The 22238-nt window shown below is 41.5% G+C and overlaps 1 protein-coding gene across 2 annotated transcripts; it reads right to left on the bottom strand.

The window, feature by feature from the left end:
- Positions 1–212: 212 nt before the first annotated feature.
- On the bottom strand, positions 213–21852 carry LOC136421820 (DBH-like monooxygenase protein 1 homolog). Of its 2 annotated transcripts, none has more exons than XM_066409395.1 (12): positions 21572–21852; positions 13807–13953; positions 13080–13262; positions 10713–10799; positions 9635–9829; positions 8999–9101; positions 7828–7994; positions 6098–6283; positions 3926–3985; positions 2121–2254; positions 1811–1997; positions 213–1601 (listed from the first exon to the last, which is right to left on the bottom strand). In XM_066409395.1, exons 1-12 carry the CDS (start codon positions 21845–21847, stop codon positions 1392–1394), a joined length of 1935 nt encoding a protein of 644 aa, XP_066265492.1. In that variant the 5' UTR covers positions 21848–21852; the 3' UTR covers positions 213–1391. The 2 variants fall into 2 exon arrangements, with proteins under 2 accessions (XP_066265492.1, XP_066265485.1); XM_066409388.1 differs by lacking the exon at positions 21572–21852 and adding an exon at positions 16805–17117 and having other exon boundaries at positions 216–1601.
- Between the last annotated feature and the right edge of the window lie 386 nt (positions 21853–22238).

Here is a 22238-nt window from a genome sequence, read left to right as displayed (position 1 = left end):
GTATGCAAGCAAGCATCATGGAGCTGCGCACACGCCAGGACGCCATGCGCCAGATCCAGACCCATCCCGACGGTATGACCAGGAGCTGCCGGTCCAGAGCCACCCCCTCTTCTGCTTCAGGAGTTGCCGGTCCATAACCGCATTTCAGTCAATTTTCTCTCATGTACCTAATAATTAAAAGACACAACCAACTTTATAATCCCACCGTCGTTTCAGTCACCTTACACCTTCCTCAGGGCAATTCTAACCGGTTCACATTGCATTGCAGCTCAAATAGGTGTCGTTTCTACTAGCTGCTTCGAGGTGGAATACTACACTTAGTTTTGTACAAAGATAATTTTATTCAGTGACTGACCAACCTGATGAAACTACTCACGGGTATGGGATGTAGCTAATGGCATATTTGACACAGAAAAATTAAAAGTTTTAGATTGTGCATCTGCATCGACATTCTACGCTGTCAATAAATGAGGGTTATGGTAAACTGGAATCCAGTCTCTCGTGGTTTTGCTGGGCATTCTTCCGGGAAGAAGGAGTTAATGAGCTGGTCTCTACCAGACTTATTACGTCATCTATAGGAATAATGTTTGGCAGGGACGTTGGGCCACCAGAGGGTTTCATTTGCAAGCGGGTGAAATATTGGTCGTCACCGTGGACTGAATCTACAGGTAAATTTGTCCTTTTTTGCCAAAATCTACGATCCATGCGCCCGTAAAATTAGAAAGGACTAGTTTGAGGCCAACTGATTAGCTACCATGATTATTTGGCCAATTAAACTCCTACAGCGTAAAACTGCTACCGGTTGCAAAAGATAACTCGGCCGGCAGAGAGCGCCTTCCGCCCCGAAAGGATCTCGGCCATGCCAATAGACTGGATGTCAGGTTGTGTCTCCCTTTTAGTAGCAAATGAAGTTTATGATTCGAGAAATCTTCACCATTGCCTTTTACTTAATCTTCGTCTAAAATTTTACCCGAATTTTCTGTGTTGGTCCATTACACTACCATTCTATAAAGGTACCGTTGCTTCATGTCGATTAGTTGCAACTCATGAATCATCATGAGATACATGTTGTGTATGGCAAATAAAAGATCATGGGAAGCCGTATCTGACATTCCCAACGTTTTCCGCATGACTTAGTGTGTCTTTCATGGTGGATATGAAACTGAAATACTTAATTGTACGCGTCGATAGCAACATATTGATTAGGTAATGATAGCGTGATTTCATTGATAGTCAAATCAGGAGTATCTAAAACATTACCCGAATGAGTGTATAATATTCAATATACGCCTACATTTCTCCGAATCATAGTGATAGTTCATCATAACCTAAAGACAATCTGTTTTCCATTCTATGAATATAACAGCATCATGTGAAAGAACCAGGACAAGTTACTCTGTCCACACAGTAAGCACGAGCACCACAAGGTAAGTGAGCAGAACATAGCCTGCAGCGCAATTTGCCTGCAATGCTGTAGACCCGCCTGCAGGACCAGGACCATCGCCAGGATCAGGGGTTGGTGTGGCGATCAGGCTGCAGATGTCTTCGGCAGGCAGTCTGGTTCCACGGGGGAAGGGGTAGTTATACCTTCTCAGGGCATCCTGTTTTTGTAATGGAAAAGATGTAAATTTTAATACAAACAAATTCACGAGGAAAGAGAGTCTGCAACGTGCTCATTCAAACCAATACATATACATACATCCGAGGTCACAAATGCAACTACATATGCAGCAAGTTTAAATATCTATAGCTATATTTGAGAATGATTTACAAAAGAAAATGTATACATCTACAAGGCTGTAGGTCTTACTGTGTCAATACTGGTACTGTACTCTCTATTGGTTAGGCAGTACGAGTAGAATGGTGAATTCATGAGATATTCGTTGAAGTCTCGCGCTTTCTCGCGAGTCCACGGAACGGCCTCCATCGCTTCCTCGAAGGACATGTTGACCATGTGTTCTGGTGCCTTGATGTGGACAATTGCTTTCTCGAAGTCACTGTAAACACAAAATGGAAGAAAATTAATCAATCAAGCAATCTATCATATCATATTATATTATATCATATCATATCATATCATATCATATCATATCATATCATATCATATCATATATACGCACATTTCAAAATCCTCGACTCCAGCGTAACTGAGCGTGTTGTGTATGTTCGGCGCGCTGTCGCATACTTTCAAGTTGAACCTAGGGTAGTACAGAAAGAAGCTCTCACACATCTCCTGCGTTGCACCTACGCCACCCTGAGTGGAAAAAAGGAACAAAAATCATTCAGCTTCCTTTCTTTGGGAGTCTTAGTGTTCAAATGTGATTATGACATAAATGCATCTTTTTCTATACAAGGTGCTAGTGAAGACTTTTTGAAGACAAGATGAAAGACAAAGTAAACTTGGGCGAGATAACAAACAACCAACGAAACAACCAACGAAACAAACAAACAAATAACAAAAAAAGAAACAAATGAATAAATAAATGATTAGATAAATAAACAAACGCTTGGCCGACTGAAACAGATACTTAAATTTAAAAAAAATCTAGCGACCGAACTTGCTGCCGTAGTGGTCTGATAGAAGCTTTCATCCGGGGTACATAATGTCAAAGGTCGTGCTGAGAATCAACCAATTTGAGTTCAACCCGAATGTTAGCATTGACAATTTAAGAGCAAATGTCTGTAAGGATCAAACAATGGTGGCAGGGGTCAAAAGATCAATTTGGCTATTATTTTGCACAGTGATAGTACTTGGCCCACAAATCCTCAAAATAGCTCTCTTTTTGCGGGGCTATTTCCCTGATTTGGTATGTCAAAATCATTAAGATTTTCATATTTTGGGAGGCGTTTACGAACTAACGCTTAGATATTACGGAAAAAATTAAAACAGACCTAAAAAGACCAACTTTTCCGCTGTCTAAAGATACCTTTGAAATTTCCAGAAAAGCAATTTAAAGTGCCTGGACAGCCTCAAAACAATACAGTGCTTTAGGGATGTCAAAACACATAATTTTTGCTCAATTTTGAAGCGCTGTAAGTGCAAAGATGGTGATTTGTTTGGCTTGAATTTTTTTACCATAGATAGATGATTATAACTGCTATTAAATGCATGTTTGCAAATTTTGGCGTCTTCTTTCTTTTGTTGTCACGTGGTTGTCCTCCAAATTAGGTCATTTTTCACATTTGACGACAAATATGATTTGGAGTCATATTCAAGATACAATATATTCGACATTTTTGAAACCGAAATCTAATCAAATTTACTGTCAATGGTGACCATGAGTATTGTCTATCGAATGAATAATCGTAGAGTTTGAAGTATTGTTTCGTTGCTGTGAACGTGTCCCTAAAAGTAGGTCATATTTTAGATAATGTGCGAAAATAAGCGTTTGGGTTATGTTTGAGGCTCTGCAAACGTCAAGGTAGGATGTTATATGAATGCGATTTTGGTACAGAAGTAACCATGAGTATAGTTTATTGAATAAATGATTGTTGAGGTTGGAGTCTGGTTTCCTTGCTGTGAACTTATCCCTTAAAGTATGTCATATTTTGAACATCTGCAGAAATCAGCAAGGTAGGATGTTATATGAATGCGATTTTTGAACAGAGGTGACCATGAGTATTGTCTATCAAATGAATGGTTATTGAGGTTGGAGTCTGGTTTCGTTGCTGCGAACTTGTCCCTAAAAGTAAGCCATATTTTGAATCATGTGCAGACATCAGCATTTTGGCTATGTTTGAAGCTCTGCAAACGTCAAAGTAGGATGTTATATGAATGCGATTTTTTAACAGAGGTAACCATGAGGTTACACACATGGCACATCAATACCGAAATTTCCCGTTGGAGTCTTCAACAATGGTCGAGACAAATAAAAGAAGACCACGTATCAGGCAAATGTGGAGGGCAAAATGAACTCCTACTTACATACACCACGGAGTCTTTGTGTGCCGAATCGTAGATGCACTCAGTCAACAGAGTGTCTCCCTATTTTCAAAGTACAAAAAATAACAAGTTAGAGGCAAACTTATCGTTACTCCGTGATGGAGGTCAGTGATCTGATCCGGAGTAGTGTTACCTCCGAGATTAACCTCTTATGGGGCTTCCGTAATAGTCTGAGATTGTGTGTTCTCATCTATTACCCAAGATCCTTTTGAATGTTTGCATGCCGGCCCCCGTGCAGAAATGTCAGGTTCCGGAGAAATAAATACTGACACCCCTATAGTGATGGTATGGTTCAGTCCGCAACTCTCGCAATGAAGCTTTCACTGGCAGGACCCTGCAAGCAGAAGCCTCTCGAGTGTTTTAGGCTCAACTTTAATTAGCTATCGCATGTGGTGTACAAATTGGGCAATTTAGCTTCTCTCCAAGCAGAGGTTAGGCTCCGGCTTGCTGCACTGCCTTATGTTATAATAAACAATAATTGTTACCTGGACACACTGTAAGTGGAATCAGGTTCTAAGAATATTGTTATACCTGGTCAAAATAGTAGCAAACACCGCAAGAAAACATCGAAGCATGTTTTTATTACAAACATTTTTATTCGAATTTGTATATTGTAGGATCATTGCACGCACCATGGCTTATCGTTTTTATTGAAGAAAGCCTGAAGGCATAGATTTAGATTTCTCTTCTATATTGGTTAGTTTTCTAGCCTCATTAAATCGCGCTATAGTGGCTGGCCCAACACCTGGTCCCTGCGGGGAGGGGCCATTGAACCTCGGACAGCGGAGTTTTGCGTTTCACAGACTACTGTCCCTTTTCCCCATATACTGATGATATTGATTTGACCAGAATAGGAAAACCTATGTAACGTAACATGACCAGTTTACGTCCAATTTATTAAAAACGTTATTAATCTTAAAACCGCGCGGACAGAGCCAAATGTTAAACCAATGGGCAGAAATATCAGCTATTCTAACAAGAAAAATGCACGGTCTGTAAGTTTTTCTCCGCCTGTTTAACGCCGTACGCGTGCGAGCATGTATTTATACTGGCCATATGATGTAGAATACGGCTAGGATTACCCAATATCGTCCACTTCAATCTTTTCCCTTCTAGCGCTATGCTTGAAGAACATAGACCAGAAAAAAACGCACAGTAACTGTCGAAAGTAGTCTACAGACAAATGGCAGTTAAGTCACTATGTTTGTCCCTCCGCTTGCCTGACGCGATGGAAGAAAACAATGTTTGTGTTGTTATTTCCCCGACATCAGCAGCACGTGGCGTTCACGTGATAAACGCATGGCCATGATGCTATGACGTGCAAAAATGTATCATCTGAGCGGGGGTCGCTAGGTTGTATCAAACCTTCCTAAAACTGGCAAGAGTTTCAAACTTCGAATCACCATGGATAGTCTAAATATCAAAAAAGGGTCTATTTTTTTAGAAATATACTAGCTATCGTGTAAGTTAGAAGCACATGGTGAAGTACGCGGTTGCGAATTACATATGAAATACGACATGCATGACGCTTCCGTGCAACTTGTTGTTACCGGTTCAGGAGTTTATTCTGCTATATCGCTGGACGTAAACCTTTTTCATTGTTTTGTATAAAAGAGAGAGATGGCAAAGGATCATACTTATGACGTTCTTTGTTGCTCATGAGAACAGGCTTTAGCATAATACACCGCGACATGTGGACATGACCCAAACCGGACGTAAACTGCTCCCGCACGTAAATAGGTCATGTTACGTTACATTAGGCAAATCAGTAACCCTATAAATCGTCTTTGAAATTTGATCTTTTTCAAGCAGGAGCTTGAAATTGACGGTGTGCCGACTGATGATAATTTTATTTTACGTTTCAATTATCGTTGAAGAGGTTCATAGGTCACGTATAATCACAGTTACCAGAATATTCTTCGAACAGTGACTTGATAAAAGGTAGCAAAAGACTAACCTTTAGGTTAGTCAACAACCTTTAATCAAGTCACAACCTTTTATCAAGCCAACAACCTTTTATCAAGTCACTGTTCGAAGAATATTCTGGTAACGTGTCGATTAATATTTGTAGGAGGGATCTTTTTACGAGGGATGAAGTTGTTACGTCAACTACTATCAATGAGAGCATGCTATTAATGAACAAACGTATCGTACCGAATAGACGGTGATTTCTTCCTTCAGCATTCGCGTGTTCTGCAGGTTGAAGTCGTAGTTGTCGTCCCGTGCGATGTCCGTCTCCACGCCGTTATGGATCAGCCTGGCGTTCAGCCTGACTCCCAGCAGATGAGAATGCAGCATCACTCCGATAATCTTGATTGGTTCTCCGAGTTCCTCAATGAACTGGATATAAAGGAAATGCTCATTGACGTTTGCAAACTGTGTTGATGTTAATTGACGATTAACATAATAAGCTTTATTGCATGTTCATTCCCCAGGGGGATAAATGCACTGGAGGCCACAGGGGGCCATTCATGGAGTAATTGAGAATAGAATAATAAGAATAATGAATGAGAATAACGTTAACATTAATGTCTAATACAATACTAAGCACTATATAATGCTAAATGTCCTACTGTATAACTAATTTCTAGTGGCTTCTTCGCTCTTTTTAAGACATATGGTAACATAATTACATACTTCTTCTATTACATTAACATCTGTGCATGACATCAAGTATCTAAAAGTATTTTGTTTTGATATTGTCTTACATCTCTTGTCAAGCTGAATTGATTTGAACAATGACTGACGTTCTTTTTCATACAGTACACAGTCTAGTAAGAAATGCATTTCATCTTCAATACGTGAGTTATTACAAAATGTACATAATCTGTCATGTAACGATGATTGACATCCACCAAAGAATGCACCGTAAAGAGAAGGCTAAGTCTCCTACCACATCTAAAGTATTGCTGACGTCATATTTACGTAAGATCACGTGTCGTAAATGAATGGTCATTCGATAAAGGTTTCACCAAGTTGATCACTTTTTCTTTACAGTTTTAGGATGCGGTATAGATGTAGACAAAACACTCGAAGGTGGGAGTTGTAGACTTCTTCTTTGCACTGTAACAAATGACGCATAAAGATGTATCTTTTTTTTAATCTAATTTTTTATTCTGTAATGTTTACTAAGGGTAGCCCTGCTCAGGAATTTATACTACTTTACAGTGGGGCCCTGCGCTACATAAAATAAAACAGGTAATATACGTACAGTGACGATATAAACAGAAAACATACAAAAATTATGATATTGATCATAATGAAAGCATGACAGTGATGATACCAATAGTAAATAAACGATAAAAACAATAACGCAAATCATAACCCAAATCATAATCCATTCCATTCCTGGTCGTAATTGAGGGGTCAGAGGTCAGGCAAAGGTTTATATCTGGTTTTACATCTGAGTGTCAAATGAAAACAAATTTTCTTTCAGCTTAGTAAAAGGGGTTGCATACATTTGTAAACTTACACAACAAGATGGCTCAATATTCCTCTAACGATTTTCTTGGAATTAACCTGTAATAGAAACTAGTGAGCCTTGTTGATGCATACATCTGCCGTTCATGGCTTACTGGATCTTTTATGGCGGATCAACTAGTTTTTACGTCATTTTTTGACAGATAAGGACAACGCGACACTGCACTAAAGTTTTCATAACATATTTCAACAGTGTCACGTACAGAAAACAGTATACACCTTTGTGGAGTGAGGAAAGTCGTGTTAAGTGCATTTCTTAATGGCACAACATCGGTGGCGTCACGGGATTCGAACCCGGGACCGCTGGGTTCTGGACCGAAGACCCTGCCGTTACGTTACGACACAACTCCACGGTCAACTAGTTAACAATTCATACTACTGGCTAATTTGAAAAGTGTACTCACTGCGTTCAGACACTGTGTGCCGCAGAACCCAGAGGAACTGAAGTCCACGGCATGAGGTGGGATGACGAGGTATTGGCTTGCCATCATGCCGACTTCTAAGACTCCAACATCGTTGTCCCTCAGCTCGGGTGTGTACGTCATCCTAAGGCCCGAGCTGTCATACAAACCTGTGTGTGCATCAGTATATGATATGACAAGATTGCATACAATTCTACGGCTAAGGAATGATAATCGGCAATGTGATAGTTATGATTTCTCGTTCCCTGGGCCTTAAATATATCATTTCATGCCAAAATACAGCACCTGTGAAGTTTACTCAACAAAGCATTATAGTGTATTCCGGTAGGATTCATCCTCCTTTACGGGCATTCAGGGGCATTCCGGTGTAAAAAGGGTATTCCGGTAAAAAGGCAGACCCGATATTTACATATAAGATACATCATTATCATACTTAGAGAAAAAAAAAACAGCTTCTAAAGGAAAATTAAAGTATTATTCAAACCCACCTTTTCATTACCAGCAGTCTTTGTCGATGAATAGTTTTATATGTCCAACTTGTTGTGTGGAAAAATACAGTTACTGTTACATTATAGGGTTTTGTTTTGTTTTCTTCTCACGACTGTGTAGGAAAAACTCTCTGTATCCGTGACACTGTACAGCCACAACCCAGCCTACAGTGCACCATCTGCCGGTGTTTCCGAGCAAGAATTGGCCTGATCAACCACTCACGCATCCACAAGTACGACTGAAGCGAAGCCGAGTAATCTCCAAGCAGATCTACACGGGGCGCGAAAATCGTATATGCTAGCCAGAGAATGTCCAGTCAGCCAGATAAGCTCCAACCAGCCCCGTAGCAGATCTACACGGGGCGCGAAACTCGTATATGCTAGCCAGAGAAGGTCCAGTCAATCTACGGGGCTGGTTGGAGCTTATCTGGCTGACTGGACCTTCTCTGGCTAGCATATACGATTTTCGCGCCCCGTGTAGATCTGCTTGGAGATTACTCGGCTTCGCTTCAGTCGTACTTGTGGGTGCGGAAAAAAAAAAAAAACGATTTTCGCGCCCCGTGTAGATCTGCTTGGAGATTAAAGTTGAGGTCCTTATCGATAAAACGATGGACGAACATCATTTGTGTGACACTTGAAAGTAAAAATGTTCAAACATTTCAGACCTGATAAAAGTTGTGGGTTGTCATAGTGTACTTCCATCAGCACATAACTGCTGTCATCGACATCACCGATGGGGTAGCCAACGTGCTGTGGGTAAACCACGTCCTGAGGAAAAGAATCATCATCATGAAAGTTCTTATTTTAAAAACCATCCTTATGTAATAATGAGTTCACATCTCCATCTATCGATAAAAAAGGAATGTTATAGTAGTTGAAATATTGTAGTGAAATCCCTTAACAACCTCTCCACAAGTGTAACAGCCCGCGCATGCGTACTGAGCCCTGCATGTCTGGATGAGGAGACCATACCGGAATAGACGAGTTTGTTTGTGCTCTGCGTGTCTGTGCAATCCTTTGTAATCCCCTTGTTCCGACTAAGTTAGGACAGAGACCGTTTAACAATAACATAAAGTTCATCTGAATTGGCAAATAGCACAATGAGAAATTAGATTTCCAGATTTTTAGAACACAGACAACCCTGCTCTACGCCATTAGAGCTCTCACAACGTATTCATATTGAGTCTCCGGGTTACACAGTCTTTCTAAGGGGTTAACATCCTGAACACTGACTGAAACTACTACGATGTCATTTGAACCCATGCGGTTATCATAGAAATAGAATATGCTGTGTATCCTACCCCTCCGCCGATGGCCCACACAAAGACGATGCTTCCCCCGTAACAGCCTATCCAGTCGCTAGGCATGTTGGGACTATGACACTCATGTCCCGGATGTTCCTCTAGCACGATGGTGATGTTTGGGTTCGTCTTGCACGTGTAGATTATCGCATGGTGAAAAACGCCTTCGTTACCCGGAGTGATGATTGGTTCAGCCTAATTGAATTAAATGAAAGGCAGACCAATTCATTAGATATCACCAGTATTATCTATAGCACTGGACACGCGTTTAGGAAATAGCAGACGCTGAATACATGAGTTATTTTTAGATGGTGATAGGATGATGTATAAACTTGACCGCTCGACATGTGCAAGAGCAATGTATTGCAACATCTACTAGTATTCACCAACAGTTGTATAAACACCCTCCAACTTAATTCCGGACTTCCAGTTTAATTCCGGACTGACCTCCCATATCTCAGCAACCTTACATCTAACCGTTATTTTGGCTAATATTGTAAACTATACGTAAAAATGATGTAAGAAATACGTAACCGCCATCTTGGGGATAAGCCCAAATCTGCAGAAATCTGCAGATTTTTTGTGACCTTGAGCCAGAAATCTGCAGAAATCTGTGACCTTGAGCCAGAAATCTGTGACCTTGAGCCAGAAATACAAAATCCCTATGATTTCTGGCTCAAGTCCCAGATTTCTGCAGATTTCTGGCTCAAGGTCACAGAAATCTGCAGATTTCTGCAGGTTTGGGCTTATCCCCAAGATGGCGGTTACGTATTTCTTACATCATTTTTACGTATAGTTTACAATATTAGCCCAAGTAGGTGTAAGGTTGCTGAGATATGGGAGGTCATTCCGGATCCGGAATTAAACTGAAAATCCGGAATTAAACTGGAGGGTGTTATAAGCCTTTCTGCACAATAAAACAGTTTCGTTGTTGCCAGCATTTTCTATGGATTGTTGCGAGTTTTATCTAATTCATTCATTTTTAAAAACATTTTTTATCTATTTTTTCCCCATAATTTCTAGTGTTACTATATGAAGTCCATGTTACTTTGTTAGCATGTTGGAGCCGCAAATGTACCTTGATGATGTGGTGTTTGCTGGCCAGGGTCGGCATCTCGAACACACGGCACCAGTACGTCGTGTCCTGCTGAGCGGAAATCGGGACCTTCAACAAAACACAAAGCGTTCATTGTAAAATGTGCACATAGTTCTGGTGGCAACATACATAATGTAAACTGTAACGTGTGTACTTTAGATCTACCCCTTCATTCATTTATAACATGTATACATATTGAAATACAAACATGTTTAATTTACACTGACCCATAATTCGTTTAACATTTGTGATCCTTACAATTTTCAAGACAATCCCACTTATAATAGTTTACCTATACACCTGCCTTTCTACAAAACGCCTCTTCCTACTTAACATATGTACATATTGTTATAGTGGCATTTTCATTTATTTCAGGGAGGCGTTTGACTCTATTAACAATGACATCATGTTCAAGATCCTGCGAGCATATGGTGTGCCTTCCCGAATAGTCAATTTAATCAGGTTTATGCCTTCCCGGACAGTCAATGCTATCAGGTTTATGTACATTAACACCAAGGCTACCGTCCTTACACCCGAGGGCGAGACGGACACCTTCAACATCGACACTGGCGTCTTGCAGGGTGATCCCCTTGCACCCTTTCTCTTCATAGTAGCATTAGACTATGCATTACGTACAGCAGTAAAAACCAAAACTGCAAGGACGGTATTACTCTAAAAAGAAGACAGAGTTCTCGGCACCCAGCAGTTGTACTACCAGGCCTTGACTTTGCCGATGATATTTGCATTTAAGAAGACACTTTCAAAGCTGCTCAAGAGTTTTTGTATAGGGTTGAATATGCCATTCATTGAATTGGTCTATGTTTAAATGCACTTAACCCTATCCAGACTGGGCTTTTTTGGTATATCTGGGACTGGGGGGGTGGGGGTGGAGGGGGCTGATTCGGCCCCCCCTCATAATTTCCGAACGGTATGATGTATCATCACCAAATTTGTAGGGAGTGATATTCACGTCAAGTTTTATAATTCCTGTAATTTTGGTGACGTTATGACGTAATATGACATAATTATGACGTCACCGATGTGATTTTATTGGCTAAATAGGGAATTCCCGTAATATCTAAAGGTATTAAACAAAAAGGTTTGTATTATTCATTCTAAGGTATGCAAAGACATACCACGTCAATGGTAGGTACGTTGACGTCAAAATGACGTCATAGAATGGCCTCATGTGTTGTTAGCGATCCCTTGGGATCCGCCATCTTGGATCGGCCATTTTGAAAATTTAAAAATCCTTTTTTTTCCACTTATGACCCCAAAGGACGCTGAAAATAGACTAAAAACGTTAATCTAAATGTTTCTGATAAAGAAAATGCCAGGTATTGACGATTTTAAGGGCGAAAAAGCCTGCTGATACCTGATATAGTGATATAGTCCGCCGTCTTGGATTTTGGCTGATTACGTCATCAAATTAGCATAAATTATGAATATTAAATCAGGAAAGTTACATCCAATTACATGTTATGCTATACATGAAGGAAATCTAGTGTAGTTGTGCAAAAGAAACCGAGAAATATCTTTGTTTTCAAAATATTAATGATTTTTGCATAAAATGCCAGTCAGAAACCCGTTGCCATGGCAACATGAAAAAATGATAAACTTAAACCATTATTATAAAATTGTTGCCAACAACATTTTGGGAAAAGTCACCAAGTTTGGTTGTCCTAGCATACATCGTTTGGCAGTAATACGATGTCAAAGTTGGCGCGGGCACTTTTAGCCCCCCCCCCCCCAGTCTGGATAGGGTTAAGACTAAGTTTAAGTGCACCTTAACCCGCCAACTACTTGTTAGTTAGTTAAAATCCTCCCACGCCATAAGGTGTATAGGGCGGTGCCCATCTCCGATTCATGGCCCTGGGCCACACTGTGGTGCAATCACTGCAGCAGGGGGCTAGTACACGAGCAGACCAACTACTAACGTAACATGACCTATTTACGTGCAGGACCTATTTACGTCCGGTTTGGCTCATGTCCACATGTCGCGGTGTATTATGCCAAAGCCTGTTCTCATGAGCAATAAAGAAGATCATAAGTATGATCCTTAGCCATCTCTTTAATTTTTGCACAGCAAAACATAATGGCCATGCGTTTACCACGTGAACGCCACGTGCCGCGCATGTGGGGGAAATTTACAGATAAACATTGTTTTTTTCCATCGCGTTAAGCAAGTGGCCGGACAGACATAGTGATTTTACTATCATTTGTCTGCAGACTACTTGGGACAGTTACTGTGCATTTTTTTCTGGTCTATGTTCCTGCACGTGTATATCTTTTAAAGCAAGTGTATATCTTTTAATGGTTAGTTTTGAAATGGTAAAAAATAACCCTTACGTTATTGTTCAGTAGATCAAGTGTGTAGGTCGTGCCTGTTGTTGGCGTCTCGGTGAGTTTCCTACTGAGAAGAAGTGTAGCCCTGGCTCCCCTGTTGGTCCCGTGGTAGGCCGGGCCGCTCGCCCCAGACTCATCCTTAGGATCCTGGTCATGCCACGCCCACAGCACACGTAACGTGTCCTCCTGGGTAGGGAAAATATTAGTTAATGTCCAATCTCATGAACGAACTGGGTCAGCTGAAAACAATATCATTCGATTCAATACAATTAATTCTATTCCAATGCTATTCAGTTATGTTCTATTCTACTTTATAATGTTTCCTGTTCTATTATGTTCCATCCCTTACTTTCCATTCCATTCTATTCTATTTAATACTATTGAACACTATTTAATACTGTTGATTCTATTCTATTCTAACATATTCTATTCCATTCCATTCCACTGCATTGCATCGAATTGTATTACATTGCATTGCATAGCATGACATTGCATGGCATTACATGCCATTGCACGCCATGCCATTGCATGCCACGCCGTGTTATTCCATTCCATTCCATTCCATTCCATTCTATTCTATTCTATTCTATTCTATTCCATTCCATTCTATTCTATACTATACTATACCTTTCCTTTACCGTTTGTTATTCTAGTCTATTCTAACGTAATTCAGTTTCATGTGACTACATGTAGCTATCAGTTGCGGAGATTAATTTCCTCTCGCACTCACGTTGATGACGCGGTCCCTGACGTCACATGTCGTCAGCTTCCGGTTGAACCTCAGGACGGTGTGAGTCCCGTTCTCGTACCCAGACACCAGCTCCCAGTCCTGGCTCTCGTCCACAGGGGGCTGTGCCTTTGCCTCAGCATATCGGTCCTGGGATGCAACATACGAGACATTGTACACAAAAAGTATACAGATTTCTACAGCTACCATGCATCACCATTGATTCTTGCCGATAATTTATTAGGAATCTTTAGAAAAGCATTGTATCGAAACTTCGTATTCCGTGGGCAGCCAGATGTGTCCTTATGTTGAATATGAAGCATAACATACGTCTCGTATGACATGTGCCGTGAAAACTGACCAAACTAAATATAGTACACCGGTGCTTTAACAAAAACATCTTCGCCACTGAGATATGTTTGAGAAAACATGTTTTGCAAAAAGATATGGGATGGGAATCTTAATTTTGCCTTTAAGTTGCACTGTGAGTCTTTGAGTGGGATGGGGGTGGGGTGGAGGATACAACTTAATTCAAGGTATCACTACTTTCGAATCTTAGCTTCAAGTATTACAAGATTTCCGAGGCGATTGAGACTAATAGGGCGATACTAATTGTCATGAAAACAATCTGTCAAAACTATTAGGACTAAATTTTGAGAATTGTTCTGCCATGGACAGAACGAACCAGAGTTCGGAGACCTCATATCTCCATGAACTATTCTGTTTATGAAAATGACTTAGACATTTACATAATATATGTTTGGTCAAAACACCTTTAGCTAACTTGCACATGTTGCAATATTGACAGTCCTATCATTTCCACTTAGATGAAGTATGGCACTTTTGCATTAAGTATGCGCAATAGGAATTTATTTGCATAGTAAGTATCTGTTGATGCACCACTTGCCATTAGATACATGTAACTACATGTATTTGAGTCTTATAATGGAAAGCACTGCAGATATAGATTTTCCTCATTAGTTATGCAATTTAAGTCCCAATTAGCATAATCAAGTTGCACTTCACTGTGTACATCTCTGCCTGAGCTACCTGCATACCAAATATCATGGAAATCCGTCGTTTCTTTTGTTCAGTTATTCTCCTTAGAAGATTTTCACAATAACGCCCATACCGTTCCAGAGCACGCTGCTTGGGGGCCCAAACCTACACCACTTCTTCATTACATCACAAGCTATCTGCCACTCAAAAATCAAGACAATAGCACGTCCAGGTCAAAAGATACAAAAACGGAAGTTCTGCTGCAGTACCAAGGTCACATACTAGGGGCCCAAAATCGACCTTGAATTTCGGCTTCACAACACCTGCCCACATATCAAATATCATCGTAATCCATCCAGAGGTTATTGTGTTATGCTGACTACAGTAGTGCGGAAACACGCAGACAGACAGACAGACAGACACACACACGCGCACGCACACACACACACACACACACACACACACGCACGCACGCACACACACACACACATACACAAAATTATAACTCCGTTTTACATGGAGATAAAAATCCTCTGAGAAGCAAATGCTGTTACATCTTGCAGTAGACGACCCCCCTCGCCCATATACATAGATAGCCTGGAATCCAAACCTATTAAAGCTCCCCAGAGCTATCATAGGTTTGGATTCCAGGCTAGTATATAGAGAGATGGCAGTGCCCAGAGGTGCCCCCCCCCCCCCCCATTCACATAGAGCAAGGAGGTTATATTAGCCTGGAATCCATCCTATTTAGCTTCCGGCCGCTACCCAAGCTCCGCTGCCTGGCCAAGCAGCGGAGCTTGGGTAGCGGCCGGAAGCTAAATAGGATGGATTCCAGGCTAGGTTATATAGCATAGAAAGATAGTAGTGCCCAGAGGTGTCCCTCCCCATGCACACAGAGAGATGGTAGTACACAGAGGTGTCCCTCCCCGTGCACACAGAGAGATGGTAGTACACAGAGGTGTCCCTCCCCGTGCACACAGAGAGATGGTAGTACACAGAGGTGTCCCTCCCCATGCACACAGAGAGATGGTAGAGCCCAAAGGTGTCCCTCCCCCATGCACATAGAGAGGTGGTAGTGCCCAGAGGGGTCAGGCAGAGGTAAAGAGATAAGATATCATATATATATGGATAGAGTATATACGTATAAAGAATGTGCTCGAGGACTTTAGGAATTCGAAGTGGAATAAAGCAACTGACAAGTCGTTTCTGTGAAATCCTTTCAAACCTGTCACAAATGCAACAAAGATTGTAATTGCAAGCAAAGCCGGGACCGACGAGTGAGCTCGCTAGCTGCTTGGTTATTATTACGCATGGTAAGAAATGTCAGATGCTTTTTCAAGTCTCAAAAAGGACCAATTACACTTACAACTAGATTGCATAACTCTGATTCAATGTATCCTATTTGCGTCAAATGAATGGTTAATGTTTGCCACATTGTGCGCTCTCGGGCTGCTGGGTACACATGCCAATCAATCGTACAACACAATGATTATGTGACCTAATTAACCTGAGAGAAAATAAACTGTTTGGACTTTGACATGTCTGTGAGATAACCCGTGCGTTAGAATGCTTACACCGTGCCCTAGTGGCCTAACAATTCTTTCTTTTTTCGTTTCTCCCTAGAACTAACTTTTCATTGGAATTCTTTGCCATCTAGTACTCATCCTTACTAGATAGCTTTAGCCTTTAAAGAACGCTTACATTTAGATGTGCGAACTTTAGGTCTGGCAGGTCGTCCATTGTATTATAACCAGCTGCTACCTTGCTGTACTCCTGCGAAGCTAGTATGCTACAGAATACAGACACAGATACGTGCATGTGCTTTTTTTGTGGTGTTAAAAGTGAACCATCTTATCAAATTTGATGCAGTTTTTAAGAACATGCCACGGGAAAAACAACAACTTCACTGTCTTACAAACTGCGGAAGCATAATGATCTGTAGATCATCACCGTAGTATAACTAGTTACTGTAGTTTAAAGGTAGTCCCAATGTTGTTCTCACCGTGAGGTGCGCAGTCCCGTCTTTGACCCAGCCGATGGCGATGTCGGATCCCGGCATGCCTCCGTTCGGGGACAGACCCAAGCCGACCCATCCTGTCGTCTGCACCTGGGCCTCGAACTCGATCTTCTCGTCGTCAAACTTCCAGAACAGGTGGAACTTTCCTTCTTCGTCCAGAGATTCGTGGTGGGTGAAATCGTCGGATGCAACAAAGTGCTCTCCAAGTGTGACGGCTGTGACTAAGACTGAAAAACAGAAAATCTCCGACATGCTGGCCATACTGTCTGGTGCGACTGTGCTGACGTCGACTGGCACTTTGTGACAGTTGACTCTAGATCTAGTTGGGATATCTAATGTATGTATGACGTATGTGTTTCCAAGGCAACAAGAGTGTGATTGGGCCGCTCCTGAGAAATATTGACGGCTGCAGAGCAAATGTCTCGCATGGCTATGAGTTAGTACATAACACGGGGGTCAAAAGGGCCTTGATTTTTCCTCACTTGTAAAGGCTGCATATTGTTGAGGAATCGATGTCAATCACCTCTGTTACTATTGGCAACAGTAGCTGGTTGGTTCACGCCTTTGCTGGCGGGAACTAGATTTATTTTGCTGAGCAGACTTTTGCCCGCGAACCTGTCCTTTTCAAATGCACGCCTTGCCTCCGCCCCCATTGTTTTACGGTTAGCACATTAACAATACCCCAGCTTTCATTTCAATCATGCAGTCAGATGTGCAAAAGTTAGGTGTGACAGGCCGTTCAGTGTAATATAACAAGCTGCTTCCGCGCCGCGTACCTGCGAAGCTGGTGTGTTACGCCGAAGGGCGGTTCTACCGGCTATACAGATACATACTCATTCCCACGCCCAAGCTTCAAACTGAAACCACCGTTTCAAGTCTATCTTAGCTATATTTTAGTCTGTCCTACCACACAAAAGGCCAAAACTAAGGCCATCTAAAAATCGCAGTTTCCGCCATAACTTACCGTAATTCCCGGCCGATGGTCCTAAATTCTACACGCAACCGCCGGAGACGCCATAGAACCCGCCGATATGATAAACAAAACCCCGACCTTTACTACGTACATTATCTGCGACTTCAAGTTAAAACACGCAGACACTCAAAATTAACAGATAGAATTCGAATAGATCATTGATGAAGTCGAATGTTTTCATTGTAGACAAATCCATGGAATCTTACCACATAACAAGGAGGTTATATATATACCTCCTTGCACATACTGAGACCCCAAAACGTAGCACTAGCTCACCCTGATACATTTTGCGTCTTTGACAAGAACTGGTGTAGCGACGTGTCTGGCCCAGTATTCTTCACAGCTACTCAATAATCACAAACTAAGTTTGCCGATTTAAAAACGCATTCTTTCTAATAACAAACTCATTCTCGTCATTCTTGTAATAGAACGCGGTAAATAAACCGTAATACAATACGCGTGGTAACAGCGCACACTAGGACTGTTTCGGCTTGCGCGCGCTGACATACATAGGAACTTCCTGGCAGCTTTGACTGGTAGAGAAGAAAAACCCGGTGCATTCCTTTACAGAGGAGATGTATGTTGTATAAAAATACACATTAGTAAATCAACTGCTGGGGAAATACGGAAGAGATCAGAGTGTTATTGTTTGACAGCAGAACTGGATTTTCCTTTTTTTACAAACCGACGCCATGTTCTGGTTTCTTCAGATAACACACTTGCGGGTCTTGTTCTTGTATTTATTATTTTACCCCGTGTATTTCCGTCCCCAAAGGTGTATTTTGCTCAGAAATTGAAACTCTACAAACTCTCCCGGCCCTGCCTGGTCGATACAATGTTTCAGTTTTTCGTGCTATAAAAATCAAAGGGGCGAGTACGCCGCTCCCGGGATTAGAACCCGCGCCAATCCCGATCCGCACGGCTTGGGAATTCAACGCGCTAACCTCTAGGTTAAAAGGTCCGCACCCGTTAGACTGGTCAGTTAGTGGAGGTTGATCCCCACTGTTACACTACTCCCCCTTTTCTTTTCAGACTCGTCCCGAGTCTCCGAGTACGACATTCCCTGTGTGATCTGATCGTTACTCACAGGGCCGGCGTGGGAACCACTGTAAAAACCCAAAGGGGCGAGTATGCCGCTCCCGGGATTTGAACCAAGACTTTCATGACCCGTTTGACAACATCCTTGAAAGGTGGGGGCGATCTCGTGGTCTTGTCCTAAGCGTTAAATGCTAGAGAAGCAAACACACAAAATGAAACATAGATAATCATACTCGGGGCGCTTGTGGTGCGCAAACTAGCCCCCCTTTCCCTTTGGTACTGTACAAATTTAAAAAAAGGCAAGGAAGTTCACCATAGTGAGCTACCAATATTTTGCCGTCATGAACAATGGGTTTGCAGGAGCTGTTTACTTATAACACAGGTTGGGGATTACTGACAGTTGTCAGCAGACAGATAGGGGGCGCTGTGCGCTAAATTAACGGTATTGACCCTGTCCCTGGTACCGAGAAAATGAGAATTGTAAACAGAACATATGTAAACATAAGGGTGGGACATAATACTGGTGATTTGGCGGAAGGGCGGGGAAAGTTAATACGATGCGTGTGAATATATAGTTGAGTACAGCACATATTCTAGTCCAATTTGCAACAGTATATCAATACATGCACAATTTCTATGTCTATGAATGTCTACATATACAATCTATTTATACATACATATGTATATGATATGTGCATATGTCTCTTTGTATCTCTCTCTCTCTCCCTCTCTTTCTCTCTCTCTCTTCATATATATATATATATATATATATATATATATATATATATATATATATATATATATATACAATACATGTACATTTTTGTTGACACAATTTCTATACAATCTCTCTCTCTCTCTCTCTCTATATATATATATATATATATGGTATGTGCATATATGTTAACAGCTTCTAATGCACAAATTTCTCTTTTTTTCTCTCTCTCTCTCTCTCTCTATATATATATATATATATATGGTATGTGCATAGATGTTAACAGCTTCTAATGCACGAATTTCTCTCTCTCTCTCTCTCTCTCTCTCTCTCTCTCTCCATATATATATGCGCGTGGGTGTAAGTGTTATATGTGTATGTGTATACAGCTATAGAGATAGCGTAAAACAAAAATATTACAAGGATGGTATGCTGTTGCAAATACCAACTTTGGACTTAAGGAATGTGTCAATATCGGTGTATCTGATTCACCTGTATGCAAGTAGCATATTTACAGGCATAGTATAAATTGTGTCCACCCCTCCGCTTAATCACTAGAGGTACGTTCCAAAGACTGCTGCGTCATAGTCATTAATCTGCACAGGTATTTCGCATCACGCAATTTAGAGAAGGGGATCATTTGTGAACCGGGAACCCAACTAGCAGGATGGGGAAAGTCTTCTGCGGCTCGTTTATTCTAGTTTTAGCGGCTGTGTTCGTCTTTTTCGGGCAAGTTGTCTGTGCGGATGATTTCACCCACCAAGAGGTTCTAGACGAAGGAGGGAAGTTCCACCTGTTCTGGAAGTTTGACGACGAGAAGATCGAGTTCGAGGCCCAGGTGCAGACGACAGGATGGGTCGGCTTGGGTCTGTCCCCGAACGGAGGCATGCCGGGATCCGACATCGCCATCGGCTGGGTCAAAGACGGGACTGCGCACCTCACGGTGAGAACAAATTGCCACGGTTTAAGATTTCCATCAAAAGCAGATATATTTGTTATACTCACCATAAGAAATAAAGATTAGAAAATAAAGATTAGAAAATTGCGAAGATTTCAGGGAGGCTAACTCTTCTCAGCACTGTTTTACAGGCACCATTTTCTCATTTTTTACATAGTAAAATGTGACAGGTATCAATGTTTAATTTCAATCAATTTTATAGGGTGTGCGTTGCCAATGCGAGTGTACGCTGATAAGGGTATATCCTGAATATAATCTCAACAATAATTCTGTATGGCAACAATATGTAAATAAACGTACAAGATACACTATATTTTGTGTTTCAATTTTTCCTGGCACTTTTGACCACTTTAATAGCTACTTGGACATCTTTTGATGACACAAGGCTGCTCCAAATGAATGGAATATAGGCTCATAAATGGCTTAGCAAGAGCGATTTAGTAAAAAAAAAAATCGCAAATATAAGTCCTAAATGTCGTTAAGCCGATGTCACATTGTCGACGACTTTCGGCAAAATTTCTCAATCGCCGACGCCAAGAGCTCTCGATGGCTGACCTTTAAACTTTTAAGTCACCAGAGAGTCGAGCGTATTTTCCCTGAAAATCTATCCTGTTACAGATATTGTCCTATCCCTTGAAAACCACGCACTTGCCGATTTCCTGCCTAAAATGCCAATTTTGCAGACTCGTCGAGTTCTTTTCCTGCTGTTTGACGCCAACTGTACTGTGCTCATCCTCACTAGATACCTTTGGCCTTTAAAGAACGCTTACATTTAGATGTGCAAACTTTAGGTCTGGCAGGTCGTCCATTGTATTATAACCGGCTGCTACCTTACTGTACTCCTGCGAAGCTAGTATGCTACAGAATATACATACAGATACATGCATGTGCTTTTTTTGTGGTGTTAAAAGTGAACCGTCTTATCAAATGACGCAGTTTTAAAGAATTGACATGGGAAAAACAACAACTTCGCTATCTTACGAACTGGGGTAGCATAATGATCTGTAGATCATCATCGTAGTTTAACTAGTTACTGTACTTTAAAGGTAGTCCCAATGTTGTTCTCACCGTGAGGTACGCAGTCCCGTCTTTGACCCAGCCGATGGCGATGTCGGATCCCGGCATGCCACCGTTCGGGGACAGACCCAAGCCGACCCATCCTGTCGTCTGCACTTGGGCCTCGAACTCGATCTTCTCGTCGTCAAACTTCCAGAACAGGTGGAACTTTCCTTCTTCGTCCAGAGATTCGTGGTGGGTGAAGTCGTCAGATGTAACAAAGTGCTCTCCAAGTGCGACGACTGTTACTAAGACTGAAAAACAGAAAATCTCCGACATGCTGGCCATACTGTCTACTGTCTACAAGAGTCTACAAGACTTTCATGACCCGTTTGACAACATCCTTGAAAGGCGGGGGCGATCTCGTGGTCTTGTCCAAAGCGTTAAATGCTAGAGAAGCAAACACACAAAATGAAACATAGGTAATCATACTCGGGGCGCTTGTGGTGCGCAAACTAGCCCCCCTTTCCCTTTGGTACTGTACAAATTTAAAAAAAGGCAAGGAAGTTCACCATAGTGAGCTACCAATATTTTGCCGTCATGAACAATGGGTTTGCAGGAGCTGTTTATTTATAACACAGGTTGGGAATTACTGACAGTTGTCAGCAGACAGATAGGGGGCGCTGTGCGTTACATTAACGGTACAGACCCTGTCCTTGGTACCGAAAAAATGAGAAAT

The sequence above is a fragment of the Branchiostoma lanceolatum genome, chromosome 1 (assembly GCF_035083965.1).
Source record: "Branchiostoma lanceolatum isolate klBraLanc5 chromosome 1, klBraLanc5.hap2, whole genome shotgun sequence".
Classification (NCBI taxonomy): Eukaryota; Metazoa; Chordata; class Leptocardii; order Amphioxiformes; family Branchiostomatidae; genus Branchiostoma; species Branchiostoma lanceolatum.
Note: the sequence above shows the minus strand (reverse complement) of the source record. Positions and strands in the feature narration are given on the sequence as shown.